Source organism: Porites lutea, chromosome 9 (genome assembly GCF_958299795.1).
Source record: "Porites lutea chromosome 9, jaPorLute2.1, whole genome shotgun sequence".
NCBI lineage: Eukaryota > Metazoa > Cnidaria > Anthozoa > Scleractinia > Poritidae > Porites > Porites lutea.
This window is the reverse complement of record NC_133209.1, coordinates 1,622,501-1,638,231: the sequence shown is the minus strand read 5'-3', so window position 1 is coordinate 1,638,231 and position 15,731 is coordinate 1,622,501. Positions and strand designations below refer to the sequence as shown.

At 39.8% G+C, this 15,731-nt stretch overlaps 1 protein-coding gene across 1 annotated transcript in view; it reads right to left on the bottom strand.

Annotated features, from left to right (window-relative positions):
- Window positions 1-270: 270 nt before the first annotated feature.
- The window catches only part of LOC140948772 (uncharacterized), a 22,538-nt gene continuing 7,077 nt past the window's right edge, over window positions 271-15,731 (bottom strand). Inside the window, exons 6-23 of the mRNA XM_073398039.1 lie at window positions 15,165-15,308; window positions 14,195-14,491; window positions 13,383-13,715; window positions 11,898-12,272; window positions 10,494-10,838; window positions 9,751-10,065; window positions 8,782-9,126; window positions 7,714-7,977; window positions 6,739-7,020; window positions 6,047-6,232; window positions 5,292-5,399; window positions 4,868-5,067; window positions 4,619-4,741; window positions 4,439-4,509; window positions 3,881-3,921; window positions 3,459-3,555; window positions 2,755-2,860; window positions 271-2,640 (exon numbers count right to left, since the gene is read on the bottom strand). Coding sequence (XP_073254140.1) covers window positions 2,047-2,640; window positions 2,755-2,860; window positions 3,459-3,555; window positions 3,881-3,921; window positions 4,439-4,509; window positions 4,619-4,741; window positions 4,868-5,067; window positions 5,292-5,399; window positions 6,047-6,232; window positions 6,739-7,020; window positions 7,714-7,977; window positions 8,782-9,126; window positions 9,751-10,065; window positions 10,494-10,838; window positions 11,898-12,272; window positions 13,383-13,715; window positions 14,195-14,491; window positions 15,165-15,308 — 4,226 coding nt within the window. The 3' untranslated portion in view covers window positions 271-2,046. The remainder of the gene's footprint in view (window positions 2,641-2,754; window positions 2,861-3,458; window positions 3,556-3,880; window positions 3,922-4,438; window positions 4,510-4,618; window positions 4,742-4,867; window positions 5,068-5,291; window positions 5,400-6,046; window positions 6,233-6,738; window positions 7,021-7,713; window positions 7,978-8,781; window positions 9,127-9,750; window positions 10,066-10,493; window positions 10,839-11,897; window positions 12,273-13,382; window positions 13,716-14,194; window positions 14,492-15,164; window positions 15,309-15,731) is intronic.

Below are 15,731 nucleotides of genomic sequence, written 5' to 3'. Positions count from 1 at the left end.
AAGACCAACCAAAGCATTCCACTGATGAAAGGCCGAGAAACCCCCCATTTTTCAAGGAGACGTGTCACGTACACTGCGCATGCGCATGTTCAATATTTTGAAAAGTATTCAGCCCGTCTACCCATTTTCTCCCACGCAGACGTTCTGAGGAGTTCGTTACGCGCGTTCCTACTCATGTTTCTCTGTTCCTTGTGCTTATAGTTGCACCCAAACCTTTATCAATTAAAAGCATTAGAAGAAACCCAGCCGAGAAAATAAAGAAACAGCACAGAAGTTTCATGCCATTTATTTTTCCCAATTAAATTACTCATCTTAATATACCATAGAATTCAATAGTTCAGTTTCGAATTAAAAATTACCGCTCAATACAAACATTAACGACACATTCATACAGGGTTGACCTCGACATAAAGTAAAATATTCAGAAATTCCGGCAAGTAAGTGTTTGAAATTTAAATAAAAACAATAGACAGAGTAATAAACAGGTCTTTTTCTCGTTGGAACTTGTGAATTTATTACTTCAGGTGGAGGCTAAGCCTGTAAAAAATGCGTCTTCACTTCTTTAATTCAGCGATCATAGCGAACGCAGAAACTGGACTATTTAGATTATTAGATAACATTTGTAATTTAGAATATTAGATAACATTTGATAATTTCATTAAATGTATTAGGGGCAAGTAACCAAACCCCGCCAACCCCAAATCAAGGGGAAAGCAAGAGAGAAAGGGCTACTGCAAGCAGTAATCTGTTTAAGTATAAACCAAAATAACAACGGTCTGATACCTGTTGAATAGAACTGGTAAATTATATCACTGGTACTACCAGCTACCTTCCAGAGCTTTCAACAGGGTAACCACTCTAAACTAAGCTTAAGGACCAACGGGGCAAATGAATGAAAATAATGCCAGGAAGATCACTGACTATGAAAAACATATCAGCTTTCGGGCATAATCCTCACTTCGAGGCAATTTGACTGTTTAACTGGGGCAAATATTTATGTCATTTGGCGGATCTAGGGAGAGGCCTTAGGGGGGTCCCGGGGTCAAGGAAAAATATTTTTGAGCCCGGGGGGCGGGGGGGGGGGGGGGGCAGACGGGCCTTCCCTCTTTTCTTAGGTACTAGGCGAGAAGACAGCTACCTGCTTAAGTACTGAAACAGTCCGTCACTGCTTACACATGTTGTCCTGTACTATCTAACCCTTGCATCGAGGCTTTGGTATGCTAACATCTGTCCGTTTCAATTAAATGAAACAACAAATTCAAAGCTTTTACTAATGACACAATAACATTATTACTGTTTTCTGTTATTGGCTTCAATTCAGCATTGTGAAAAAAATTTAAAGCCATTTCTACGGTACAGCTTTTAATTAAAAAGAACTACCATAACTAAGTTTTCATTCGACTTATACGTTCTGTTAGAACTCATTACAATAAAATAATCGATATAATTGATTAGGTTGCTTTATCCAAATCATATTTACAATAAACGCTGACGGCCCAACACACTGTAGACTATATCTCCTGGAGATAGTGCGAGTATAAAATGCGGGGACGGGCTTATTTACAAGCCTTTTCCCCCACCCCTCTCTTCCACTCATTCTTACTTGTTTGTAAAGAACAAAGGGAGAAGTGTAATAGCCTTAACCTTAGCCTCATTTTAAAAGAAATGAAATCTTTCGTAAAGAAAAGCCTTGTTAAATATAACAGAACTGCATCATAGAATTTTTTTGCAGTATTATCTAACCATTCTTGTCTTTGAGGCTGCTGCAGTTGCAACTTATTAATTTTCAACAATGGCAGCCCGCCTTACAATTATCCCTTTTCAACATGAAAACTTCGTTATTACTTTGGGCCAAACGCAAGAATTCTAAGTCGTTTTTTATGATAGAAAACCCTCGTCAATACAACCAGACATGCCTTTGGACGGGTTTTTTTTCTGTACTTTATATTTTTCCTGGCTGAAAGTAAAACAATCCGTCTTCATTATTTGGATCAGTAACAAGATAATGCTAAGCTTTGTTAAATATTTTTTGTTGTCTCTGCAGTATTAAGAATTCACATATCTGTTCGAGGGTTGCCTTCCTCGAAATCCATTTCCCCCTTTAAAGGTAACCTCGCCTTGTGAGGGAGGCCGTTGTTCACCGTAATAAGCGTTATCCTGAGGGGGGACGTCTAAACTATGCGAGTGTCTGGCCTCATAATCTGGCGAAAACTCAAAAACACCCGAATTTCTCTCGCAAATATCTTTGTCGTCATCGTCGGATCGAAGCTGTTCTTTTTCACTGATAAATTCGTCTTCGTTATAATGTCCAACACTCTCTTTTGGTTTTTCTCGTTCCAGCGTGTCTTTTCGTACTTTCTCCAACTCGCTGTCCATTCTGGCTATTCGTTTTTCCCTTGGTGGATCCAAAAGAACAAATTTCTCCTTTTCCTCGTCTTTTATGGGCTCCTCAAATGTCCCCATCTCGATTTCTTCAGAAGGGAGGGGAGGCAGGGGGTAGTTCATTCGTTCCTCAGAAGTGGGGCTACCCGGGGATGGGAGAAGTCTCTGCTCCGGATCAAGATATTCGTCTTCAAATGTCGGCTCGTCCAAGTTTGGTTCATCTCCTGCGTGTTCGAGGTCAAGGTATCCTTCCCCAGACTACGAAAAAATTAATATGTTCAAGGTGAGTTTAGAACTAACTTGTCAGCGTTGTCTCACAACTACTCACTGCCTTTTTTGAGATTCTGAGAAATCAAACTTAACATTTCGTACCTCGGATGTTCTGTCTTCCAAGAGTTTGTCAATCCTACCAACAAGGTCTGTGAATGAAGGTCTCTCGTCTGGGCTGTGCTCCCAGCAATTCCGCATGATTTCATACCTGTGCAAGGGATAATACAACCATAAGTCAGGCTGAAGGAAATGAACAATCACCCCCAGTTTGGGCAGACGCTACCGATGCCAAATACGTCACGTTATCGGTAGCCTACGTGGCAGGCTCCGAAGGGGGAGGGGAGAGGGGAAAAGGGAGGGGAATAGGGAGGGTCTTTTATCTTTTTCTCTCCCCTGCGCCCCCACTTCGCTTTTTGCGCGTACCAAGCAGGCTACGTTATCGGTATCAAAGTTGGTCGCTTAAACTTACAGATGCCTTTTGCTGTTCGCAAGGCTTGGCGTTGTATGTGTACTTAACGATAATGAACTATGCTGTCACAATGGAAGCATTATCGCCACGTGACTGAAAATCTTAAATGATGCCGGGTGACGTGTTATTGACGCCTACATCGAGGATGGACCCACTCACATATTGATGTTGCTCAGACTTTTTTAATGCCTTTTTCGATTCGCATAACTTGGCTTTTGATCTCTACTGAACGATGATAATACTCACAACATGGGAGCATTGTTGCCCTGTGACTAAAAATCTTAAATGATGGCGACGTATTATTTAAAACACCTATATCGATTATGGACCCACTCACATTTCATCCGGGCAATTCAAAGGATTGTCCATGCGCTGCCCCTCCACCAGATACTGATACACTTCATTGGCCGGGAGACCTGGGTACGGGCTTCCACCTTTGCAAAAGAAAATGTTTAAGAAAAACATTAGCCGTGGAGCTGTGATTTATTTCACCCTTCAGAAAGCTGAAGAAATGACAAAATGCGTTGCTCATCTATTACAATAGATTACGATTTGATTTTTTACAATGACCTTTGTTTGACGGAGTTCTAGGTGTGCTGAATTGCGAGGGTAAATTAGATTTCATTAGAGAGAACAGCTTCAGTATTCTTAGCTCTCAAGTAAGGCGTACTTGCTTTACTCGCTTTTGATTTCTTTTTCGCAATAAAAATTACTCCTTTTTCTAGATACCTTAGGAAAATAGGTAAGAACCGAACTTACCTAAAGTAAAAAGCTCCCATAACAGAACCCCAAATGACCACCTGAAGAAGAGAGACAAACCATGTTAATCACAGTAGGTTGGAACTAGAGTGCCCAAAAAAACCGCGTAGGAAACAAGCACAAACGTACAAAATTTTCTTATTGTTATTTTAACTATACGACTACCTGACGATATTTTGGTATTTCATGTGCGTCTAATGTAATCAACAGGGCATCTACATAATACACAGCTATTTCGAGAAAGGTTGTCGGAAAAAATGTGCACGCGACGATCCCGAAAGGTAATATGGGGTATGACCAATACACTGTTCCTAACGACTGTAGCTGTCGAACCTACTTTTGTTGCTTTCCTTTAGCTCTCGCAAACATACGTCCATGGCCTCTCGTGCCATTCTATCAAATTTCTTTGAAGAACAATGAACTCAAAACCACCCTTTAAACCATCCCAATACCTTTCGGGATTGTCGCGTGCACTTTTTCCGACAACCTTTCTAGAAGTAGCTGTATACATTTAATTTTATACTTAAACTTGACTAACAAATGATATTTTATACTTACACATCACTCTTATGAGTATAGATGCGATCAACCAACGCCTCAATAGCCATCCATTTGACCGGGAGCAAACCCTGTATAACGGAAAGAAGAAAACATTTAACAAATAATGCAAGGCGCTTAGATTATTTGGAAAGTTATTTCAAAATTTCAAAAAGAACTCAGTGACGACGCATATCCTACCGCTGTTGTCTTAACGTAGTGTTCCTCTTTGTAAATGTCTCTCGCCAAACCAAAGTCGGCCACTTTGAGAACGTAATTCTCGCCGACTAACACATTCCTGGCAGCAAGGTCACGATGGACACACTGAAAAATAATACACACAAACATGTTAACTTGCGAGATAAACGTGTACTTGTGACTTAAACTGAGCAACATTATTATAAAAATAGAGGCTTATAAGTCGCACAGGTAACCCAACTACAGACGTACCCTTCTTGAAGCTAAGAACTCCATGGCTCTGGCGACTTGCAGCGAGCAAATGTACAGGTCAATTGTGCTGAACGTGACGTCGGCATGCTCGGTGGGCGTGGTCCATACAGGTTCAAAAATGTCACGGCGTTTGCGCAGGAAGTCAAGCAGGTTGCCATGGGGACAGTACTCAATGATAACCCAGAGTTCACGCTCCATACCTGAGTGGAAAAAATGATTATTATTATTATCATTATCATCACCATTATTATTGTTATCATTATTATTATTATTATTCGAGATTCATAAACAAGACTACTATGGTCATGAACATGATGTGATGTTTTGAGCGTACAACCCCATCTAACAAAATATAAACTGGGTAGATTTCGTTTAAAATTTTCCTAACTGCCTTCTAACGGTAACAAAAAAAAAAATCACCAACCTTTTGTACACGCCCCTAGCAAGTTAACGATGTTTTTGTGTTCGCCAATATGAATTAGAATCTTCAGTTCTGATAATAAATCTCTATACTCTGCTTCGGTTGCATTATCTGTAGATAAGAAAAACAGAAACTTGAGGGTCAGTGCTCAGGAAAAGGTAACCTTTTTACTTTAAAGAGTTCAATAACAGTTCAAAATTTCATCGTGTAAAATATTGAAATCAAATGGAACCATGCAAACACAGAGGTTTCTTTTGACCACAGACCACAGTGGCTAATAAGACCCCCCCAAAATACAACTCAATAACATAATAAAAAAAATGACCCATATCCAAGTTCAGAAAGATAAATAGAATTTCGTCGTCGCTTGTTTTAGCCCTCCTTAACGTAAAAGTAGGCAATTTCACGTCGCTGTCGTGCAAAAACAGCAAAGAAATGTACAAAAAAACTTGATGCACGTGCAAAAATGTTGTTTGCCTACTAAACCTTATGTGTTTTCACCGCGTTCTCGTTGCCGTCACGTCGTAGGATCTTAAAGTCCTTAGTGGGCAGCCTAGTCCCTAGGCCGTATCGGCTCGATCAATCCTGGACACTACCGTGAGCTGTGACGTCACCTACAGAGACCAGACTTCTCGCGGACAACGGGTCAAGAGAGAACGCCTTGGGACTAGGCTGCCTAGTGACATAAGAGAAGCCACAGTTGTTTGCACTGACAATGACTACGTAAGAAACCAACTAAAAAGAGCAAAAAGACCCACCTTTAAGACTTTTAACTGCAACTGCTGTCACCCGTTTGTCGTTGTAATAAGGCCGGCTGGTAGAACCAAACCTTGATCGTCTCCTTCCAGGTTTTCGCTTTGTGCTCCCACGAGGATCAAACGCAACGATTCCTGTTGCCTGCGCCAGGAAAACCTGCCCAAACGCTCCAGATCCTAATGGTTTGGCTGTAAAGAAATTGTTTAAAAGAGAGCATGAATAGAACATTCCACGATGTATTTGAAAGTTTTGACATGGACTATTTAGCGAAGATCTTTGGTTCAGCAAACGCACGGAATTTTACAGATATCTGCAACGTGGGGGCAGGTTTGTGTCCTTATCATACTGACATCTGTAAAATTTCTCGACTTAGCGGTGCTTTATCTTTGCTTGTCTCTGACATATCATATCAATAGTAAACTTGTCAAGTTTGTTTATAAACGGCGTCTGACTGAGAAGGAAGTATTATTATACATTACCACACCACAGTCGCAAAAAGTGTGGCACATGTACCTGTGAATAAGGCTTTGTGACACTGCGCGGGAACATAAATACTGAGGGATGCATTTAGGTCAAGTCTATCTATATTTATATTTATAATGATAAGTATTTTGTACTCTTTATACATTTTCCAAACACCACACGTATTACGTCCCTACATATGCCCAAACTGAGCTTAGCACGCTAAACCTACCTATATGGACACGTTCCCTGGGGAATTCCCATTGTGCATCGTAAGGCAGTTTGTTTGTTTGTTCCAAAAGGGATCTCTCAGGATCCAACTTCATGATGTAATCTGGCGAGGGTGGAAGTGTTAGGAGGTAAAATCCGCCATACCTCTTTTTTCTTTTATACAGAATCAAGCAAAGAAGAAAGAAAACAATGACCACGAAGCCAACGCACGTTATCATCACGATCGTAGACTCCTTCGAGATCCCGCCGTCATTTTGTCGTTTCACATAATCAACTTCCGGCCCTAAAAACAAAGCAAAAGAAAAGACTTTTTAAAAACAGTTTTTCTCTAGTCTTTCTTTGACTCTCCTGTGTCTAAATTGTAAACTTTGTATATTGTATTGTTATTGCAATTTGTTTACCCACAGAGCACTTAGGAGTTCTTAAGAACGCGTTGAAACGTGTCCGTGCGTTCCATATCGAATTCGAAAGTGGAAGTGTTGTTTCTCAAGGAGAGGGGAAAACCGGAGTACCTGGCGAAAAACCTCCAGGAGCAAGGGAGAGAACCAACAACAAACTCAACCCAAATATGGCGTCGACATAGGGGTTCGACGCCGGGCCACATTGGTGGGAGGCGAGTGCTGTCACCACTGCGCCATCCCTCGCTCTCCCGCAAACGAAGCAAGCAAGCAATGAGTGTTTATGGTAGCTGTTCTTAATCCATCCGTATTCTCAAGAAGCATACAAAATTGGTTACTCATTTTGAACCACAAAGCTTTTTTCTTATTTTTATAGCAAGAAAATTGAACAAGGGAAGCCTGAGTTCAAGACGTTATGCGTCTAGTTGTAAATTCACATCTGGCGTTGCTGTTACGTCTGACTATGTGATTTACGCTACTGGGGTGCTCCTGAGTGTTAATTCCTTGCGCATCTTGCAAGAAATATGCCGCTACAAGGGGGAATTCAAAGAATATACGAGATTGTTAAAGCAACTTACCGCCCGTCTCTTTTGAGTAAACGATTCCTTCACTGTTGTTGGCCACACAACGGTATAAATCTTCTGACCCCTTCTTTACTCTAATAACGTTTACATTTTTCATCCCCTGACCACCCTTCCCCTGAACTGGAACAAAGGAGGAGCCTTCACTTTCTTGCTTTTCCCAGTAGATTAACGGAGTAGGATTACCAGTTGCGGTACAACGCAGTTCTGTTACGCCGCTCTCAACTTCCCACGAAGGAATTACCGTCACAGAGGGTTTTTCTGGAACAAAAACACACCCAACTTAAGCTCATATGCATCTAAGTGGTCTATGGGTTAAGTTTTACATAACGGTCTTTGCATTTTCTGTTAATTAGGTGGGTCTGAATGCAATTTTGGATAGAAACACGAAAAAAAGCCCTATGACTTTTGTCTAAAGAGTGTCGTAACTGACACTGGGTTGTTAACAATCTTTTTTATTAGTAAAACCTTATTTATCCTTGCTCAGTGTGTGCCTCTTCATTAGATCTAAAGGCAATGTTACATGTGACGACTTGCAACGACGACGTTTAGAGCAACAATTTGGAAAAAATGTTGTAACAATCTGAACAGGGGCGAATCTAGGGGGAGGGTGCAGGGGGTGCGCTCCCCCCCCCCCCCCCCCCCCCTGGGATGACCTGCGGTTTTCTAATACAACTGGTATTCTGCAAAAAAAAAAAAAAAACTACGTGGTTTATTGGTGTTGAAGTAGAGCAAGAGACGAGTGCACCCCCTCCTAAAAAAAATCCTGGATCCGCCCCTGCTGAAACAATATAACGCCGTGTTGCGCTATAAATCGTTGTTGAATATCTGCCCTTCTTACATCATCTTCCTGACACTGATGTGCAACGACGATTTTTACGGCAGTATTGGAGCTACGTTATAGCATTTCAAAACTATGTCGCAGCAATGTTGCAACGCTGCGCTGAAAATGATCGTTGCGGTTCTCCCCGACAATTCGCAAAACAGAATGACAACATTGTTTCGAAGAGTTGCGCTAAAAATTGTCATTGCAAATTGCTTCTCTTAACATCCAGTGATACGTACCTAAAATATTTACATACGCTGTAGCCGTGTCATTGCCGATGCTGTTGTTCGCTTCACAGGTATAACTACCGGTGTGGTTTAAATGGGCCGCGGAACACACCACTAGTCGTGACTCCAACACTCCGTACTTTTCCACTTCTTCGTCCTTGATTTTGTAGAAACCGCTTTTGCGCTGCTGGCAGTCCTTTACATGACCAATTGTATCTTCGGTTTCGATTTTTTCGCCATTCCTGAACCAAGATATCTCTGGATTGGGATTTCCGGTAACATTACAGTTCAACTCAGCAGCCTGGCCTTTGAGTCTGGTGAGGTTCGCGGAGATGTTTACGTTTGGTTTAGAAAACGCTATAACAGGTCAGAAATATAAAACGTCAGGCAGTGTCACTATGCTACGCAGATCTAACCAGTGAATAAAATTGCGCGTCACGAGTTATTGCTCAGAGGCAACTGTTTTCCGCGGAAAAAAAAACCCTTGTGGAGAACGACGTCCTTAATTCTTGTACCCTTTAGGTGAACTAATCCGTAGCAACCGTGAATAGTGCAAATATAATTTACTATTTAAATTTTCGCTTTCTTTCTTTGTTTTTTTTTTCTCACTCTTCCTGCCGTAAGGAACAGTTTACTGTTTGAATTTACAATTGAATTTCGCGTCGTGCAATTTTGGTCTGAAACCATACCTGTGATTTCAAACCGAATTTGCGCTACGCTCTCGTCCGATTTTAAAATCACGCGAATGATTACAGACCAAATTGCACTCCACTCAGTTCAATTACCATTTTAAATCTCCTCTAGTTTTTCTCATGTTTGAACAACCGGGAGCGCAGCAAAAGTCGTTTTTTCTCCATATTTACAGGTTGCGCAGCAGTTGGAAAACAAACCCGTTTACCCCCCCCCCCCCCCCTCCCAAATAAAATAAAGCATTATGGGATGCGTGAAAAAAGAGAATGGAGCATATTTCATATTACTCACCAATCACGGTTAATCTAATGGATTTTTGCAATTCTTTACCATCTTCAAGCTCACTCCTAGCAGAGCAGACGTAGAGACCTCCGTCTGAAGGCTTCGCGTCGCGAATAATTAGTTCAGTGATCCAATTCATGTCTTCAGATCTGTTTACATACTTTCTGTTATCACTGTTGGTGTCGAAGGTTTTGCCCTTGAAGTTCCATGATGGCCGGCCCTTAAAATAACCAATGGATGCTTCACATCGTAGGGTGATGTTGGATCCTTCACTTTTGATTATAACGGGTTCCGGTTTCACATCAAGAAAGGAAGAAACTTCCCCTGTGTCACAAGAAAAACTAAGTCAAAACTATGATGCGGACCCCTTTCATAGAAGAGTCCTTTACTTTATTGAATTCGCCACGGTGACTCAACACGGTGACAGGGGATGACACAGGACTATTATCCCAATTGGTATCAACCCCTTCATTACCCACCCAGCCCATGAACGGTTGTACCACACCACCAGGGTCTACGCCCCCTACTCTTTACAAACAGCAGTGCGAGTTCTTTTACGTCCCACAAGAATCAGAACAGCGATAGAGCTGTGAGACGGGGCCTACTGTTTTTCGTCCTTAGCCGAGAAGACTAGAATGTCTAACTAAAGGCAGCACATTCTCCTCAGTTATTTTAAGACGCCTGACGCCCTATGGAAACTTGGTTGGTGAAAATAATATTTCTAGTGTATGAGCAAGGGACGGTATACTTACCAGTTTGTCGCATAAACTGGTATTGCTTGGAAGCCTTTGCTCCTGTGACTGGGTTCTCAGCAATGCACTTAAAATACATATTTTTTAGGTGTCCTGGCAATATTAGGACACTCGTGCTATCAGATCGATTTTTTATATCTCCAAAATCTGTTAGATTGCTCCAGTTGCTGGTAGGTTTTGGGCAGCTTGACGAAGATAAACTACAATTTAAAGGTTGATACAGCCACTTGAAGCTCGCTGGAGGAATGCTGCGCTTTGTTATACACTTGATCTCTCTCTCTCTGTCTTGAGCGCCATAAACCTTCTCGGGCCCATTTTCTGTGTTCTTTTGTAAAACAGGTGCGACTGAAAATAGCAGAAATAAACGTTTAATGACTGGTTCCGAGTCCGCCTCGGGAAACATTGAGATTCACGGGAAACAAAATAAACTGTTTCCCGAGGAACCGGTCTTTAAGTAATTTGTTATATAGCTGGAAATTCATTAAACCTCGCTGTAACGGCGGTCGTCGGTCATCATTCGTGGGTAACAGTGCACTGTTACCCTCTGACGATAGATTTTTTAAATATTGCCCGCCCAGAGAATTTGGGGGAAACAGCTTCATCGTTAGATGTCATGTGACCTCGAAGTAACCAATGACAGCGCGCGCTGTGGGGAAAAAATTTCCCGCTATACGGGTTATTAAACTGTGTGGCCTCTATCATTTTAAAAGTGTAATATTTATAACAGCGGTATAAATAATAGTGGTAGTAAGCACGAAAGGCTAAAATGTTATGAATAGTTACAACAAGCATGGAGGCAGGCCTTATCTACAACTCCCACGAACAATACTAACAACTTGGAAGGCCTTTGCAAACAGTTTTATGACTTCGGTTTTAACTTGTGAATCTTTGGGGTCTTCAATGTCTGTGTGCCAAAACCGTGATTAAGATTAAGCCCCAGTGTTATTGGGAGATTTTTCTTGGAATAATATTCTGTAATCAGTCAGAGATAAACCAACTAGAAAAAGGTTAGAAAAGATTACATTAGTAATTTGCTCAATACTACGAATTAAACATCTTTTTTTATTAATTGAGCCATTTTCACTTTTCCTCTGCAGTTTTATCTAAAATAAATAGTTATTACTTAGCCAACTACTGTAGTTTCTTATAATACATAATTGTAAGGAGCACAACATTAGTTGACCTACATGGGCCCCTCTCCTTTCCTATCTACATTTTTCTTTTTTGTGACAAACTCAATATTTAAATGGAATAATCTTAACTGAATTTTAATACGTACTGTAAACGTTCTATGACACAAGCACTAATGTTTGTCTGTGATTTATAAATGGTACTATAAATCTGAAATGGAATGGAAAAGGATAAATGAAATAATATGAAAATGAAATTGATTTTTGAGCTTACCGGCGATTTTAAGAGATGCAACTTTTTCCTTCTTTCCAAGACTGTTTTCAACTTCACAAGTGTACTTCACATCAGCCGGGTACTGTAGGTTGTTGACATTAAGCCTGCTGACCCATCCCCCGCTCACTGGACCCATGGAATAATTCCCCATACATCCTCTATCGTCTCTCCAATTTGCCTTGTATCTGGAACCAAATGTTTCACAAGCGCTGTTATATTTTCCGGCGCAAAAGGCCACAATTTCTTGTCCTCTCTTCCAAATTACGTTCGGTCGAGGAGAGCCGCTTACAGTGCAGTGAAACCTGGCATTTTGTCCCTCCTTAATAAACGACTGTGGTGGTGAATCAAGCTTTTCTATCGTGGCTGGTGAGGGATCTGACAAAAAAAAAAGACATGTAAATGACAGTCAAGGGAGGATCTAAGAGGTGGGATCACATCAAAGACACAATAAGGGTATTTTATGTTACAACATAAAGATGGGGAAGAGGCCAAAATGTAAATTCTATAACTTCGAACTCCCTAAAAAACGTTTATTTATAAACTTTGAACTGTGTTAACTTGAAAGTCAGCTCCCATTGCCAGGGAACCACTCGAATATACCTCTTTTCTTGAACATGGCCGGGGTAAAAAAAACAGAGAGCCGATAAAAAGGCGTTTTCTTGCCTTCCCATCGGTCTCCGCACGCGTATTCACCCTCGTTGTCATGCACGCTCGTTTGCCGCTCATTCCGCCCTGCTCAATCTCAGCACGAGCAGTTCACGAGCAGGAAGGTTGGTAGCTTTTCTGTTTTATGTCTTGAACTCGGCATTAATTGTATTTCAAACTACTAAACTGACTAAAGAACTAAGGAATTTCTTGAATTGATAGTGGAAAACTTTACTGACAAGTAAGTATCCACGAAAAGTAGTTAGAAATCGACTGAAGCCACACTTCATTCCTCAACAATTTAAGGTGAGCTTTTAAGCCTGACAGTCTAGTTGCAGCCTGAAAACTCAGTACTAGCACTACGGCGCACCTTTGTTCACCATGAAGACAAACATAAGCTGACGTATCCAAATATTTTCTTGTTAATTCCTTCAATTTCTGGTATCGTTGTTGGTCCCACCTTTTTAGATTCATGGTTAGTTAAACTTACTTTTATGCGTCTAGACAGCATCACAATCAGCTGGAAAAATATTATTGCTGAACACTCTAGAAAATCATATTTTTTACCCGTTTTAGCCGTATGGCTAAGCATATTTACCACGTAAAATAAAGTGTCTGTGTCTATGACTATGTTTATCCCCAGGCCAAAAGCGAAAAAAAATGGATGAGTATTAGTCAAAACTTGTTAGCTTCTCGAGTATTGGTAAATGTACACCGGGGTAAGGTTCGGTAACCTGGTTTTCTTTAGGCTCAGAGCTTTGCAATCCCTACATACTTTCATTGGGCACTGCTTTGACTACCATAGGAAAAATCCTCTTTATGAAAAATGAAAAGACTTACCTGCCACATCAATGTAAATAGTTATGTTTTTCGTGATATTATGACCATTTGATTTCCAACAAACATATGCTCCTTCATCATTTTTTGTGACATTGTCAAGTGTCAACGTCTTGCTTTTATTCCAATGACCATGTCTAGTCATACTTTTATTATCAGTCAGTCTTGGGTCTGAATCACTTATTGCCTTGCGAACATTTGAAGACTTGTCTATCTTGTACCATCCCATGCCTCCAAAATGATATGCATGGCAAATTATACTGATAGAATCGTGAATTGCTAATGGCCCAGGAGAGCAAACAGGCAAAATCTGCACAAAAACGTTGTTTTGAAAATCTGCAATAAACCAGAGAACATAAAATATTAAGATTAACACAAACACTTGGAAAGCTAATTAACTTAAGAGTTCTTAATTGTGACTATAATGAAAGAGGTTATTGTAACCTCCGTTCAAATTTTCTATTCTTTTTTTATAATCAGTATCATGCACTTAACATAAAAACAAATTTGCCCTTGGAAAAATGCCCTTTTGTTTCCTCTCTTTCCATTTTTTTATTTTTTTACCTCTTTTCCTCTATAATATTGTTCTACTTGCAAGCTATAATTACTGAAGCTTAAATTTGGTGAGAAAACTTTTTGCAAAAAACTTGATGATTGCAAAACTATTTTGAAGGAAGTAAAGGTCGGTAGTGTACTTGAGACTGGAGATAGCGATCAAAGTTACTCTATTTTTTTGCCTTTGTTTGGTATGTTCTTCAGTGGGTTGAAAATGCATTAATATGTACTTATATGTTATCATGACATCAAGTTCAAACCTTTGGCTTTCTCAAGGGTAACTATCTTCTTTGAAACAACTTGACCTCCACTTCCTAATGCCTGGCATTTCAATTCCATTGAATGTCCACTTGAAAGTGATGAGACATCTATCCTAAACTTCTGTCCAATCTGTGTCACATTAATGTTCTTTTGAGGATCCACGTTTTTATTCCCCTCTTTGAGTTGAACTTTTACTGTTACTGTTACTCGTGGATCATTAAGCTGGCAGTCCAACTCAAACGGTGTATTGGTATCAAGAATGATAACCCTTTTTTCATCTTTGTCATGAACCCAGTCTAAAAGTAAATCAATTAATTAATATACAAAAGTTAAACTTTATTTCAAGTTTGGCACCAATTACATTATGTGCAATTATATGTTGTAAATAGAACATCATAAGAAGACAAAATGGTCGTCCAAGTCTCCTTCTTTAACATATGTTTAACAGAAAAGAAAATTTAGACCCAATTGAGCTGTGGGAAATAATTCCTCACGGGTAAATTTGTCTACTTGGCTCTATGATTGTTACTCCTTTAAAAGTTTGACAAAGTTTATCTCCATTGTTTATAACTTATTATAAGGCTTAGGACCCACATGTTTTTGGGAGCAATTTCTGAGAAAACATTAACTAATCCAAACCGAGTAATCAGCAAATAAAATTGGACTAAGCTATTGTGACAGTCCTTTTATTACTTGGAACTGTAAATTTAATTCTCACTGCAACAAAAAGGTGCAATGCATGATGGCTAAAGAGTTAAAGATTATGTGTAAGCTCAGGTTCTGCCAGAACCACTAACAAGTCCAAAAATTTAATGTGGTCTCAATTGCTAGTTAAGATTAAGAGATGACAGTCCCTGTGTTTACTGATACTTAATTGGGTAAAGATGTAGTTTAACATGAATGATCAGTATAAAGTTAAACTTGAAACGGGCATGAGTTGTAATTCAATATCCATACTGTATACCATACCTAGCTGCCAAAGTTTGCATTTCTTGTCTTCTTGATTCCAAACATGATTACCAGGACAAGATTTCTTCACTGCAGCTCCATGTTTGCACTCAAAGTAACCAGAGATGTCACTTGGGTCAGCAAACTTACCAGATTCATGACACTCTGGAAAGAAAAAAGGGGACTCAAATTCAAAATGCATCAGATTTTGTTTCAGAAAATATAATAATACATATTATAATGAGTAGTTTTAGATTTAGTCTTTAAAATTTCTTTTTGTCATAGTTTTGCATTTCCATTTGTTTTTTAATTCCTATTTCCTTTCCTTTTAGAATTTTTCTTACTACTATTATTATTTTTTGCATTTTAAAAGATTTTAGCCTTTACAGTAAATCAGAGGTTTAAATAAATGTGATACAATGTATTTTATAAAATAACTAAGACAGTACGCGCGCTCTGATTGGCCGAGAGGAGTGTTTGCATGAGAGTATGTAAACATGGTTGTGGCGTCAAGTTGTTTGGCTTTTCGCGCGCTAATCACGCAAGCACGAATTTGAAAAAGTTTTCGAGTTCAAAACTCGACAAGTT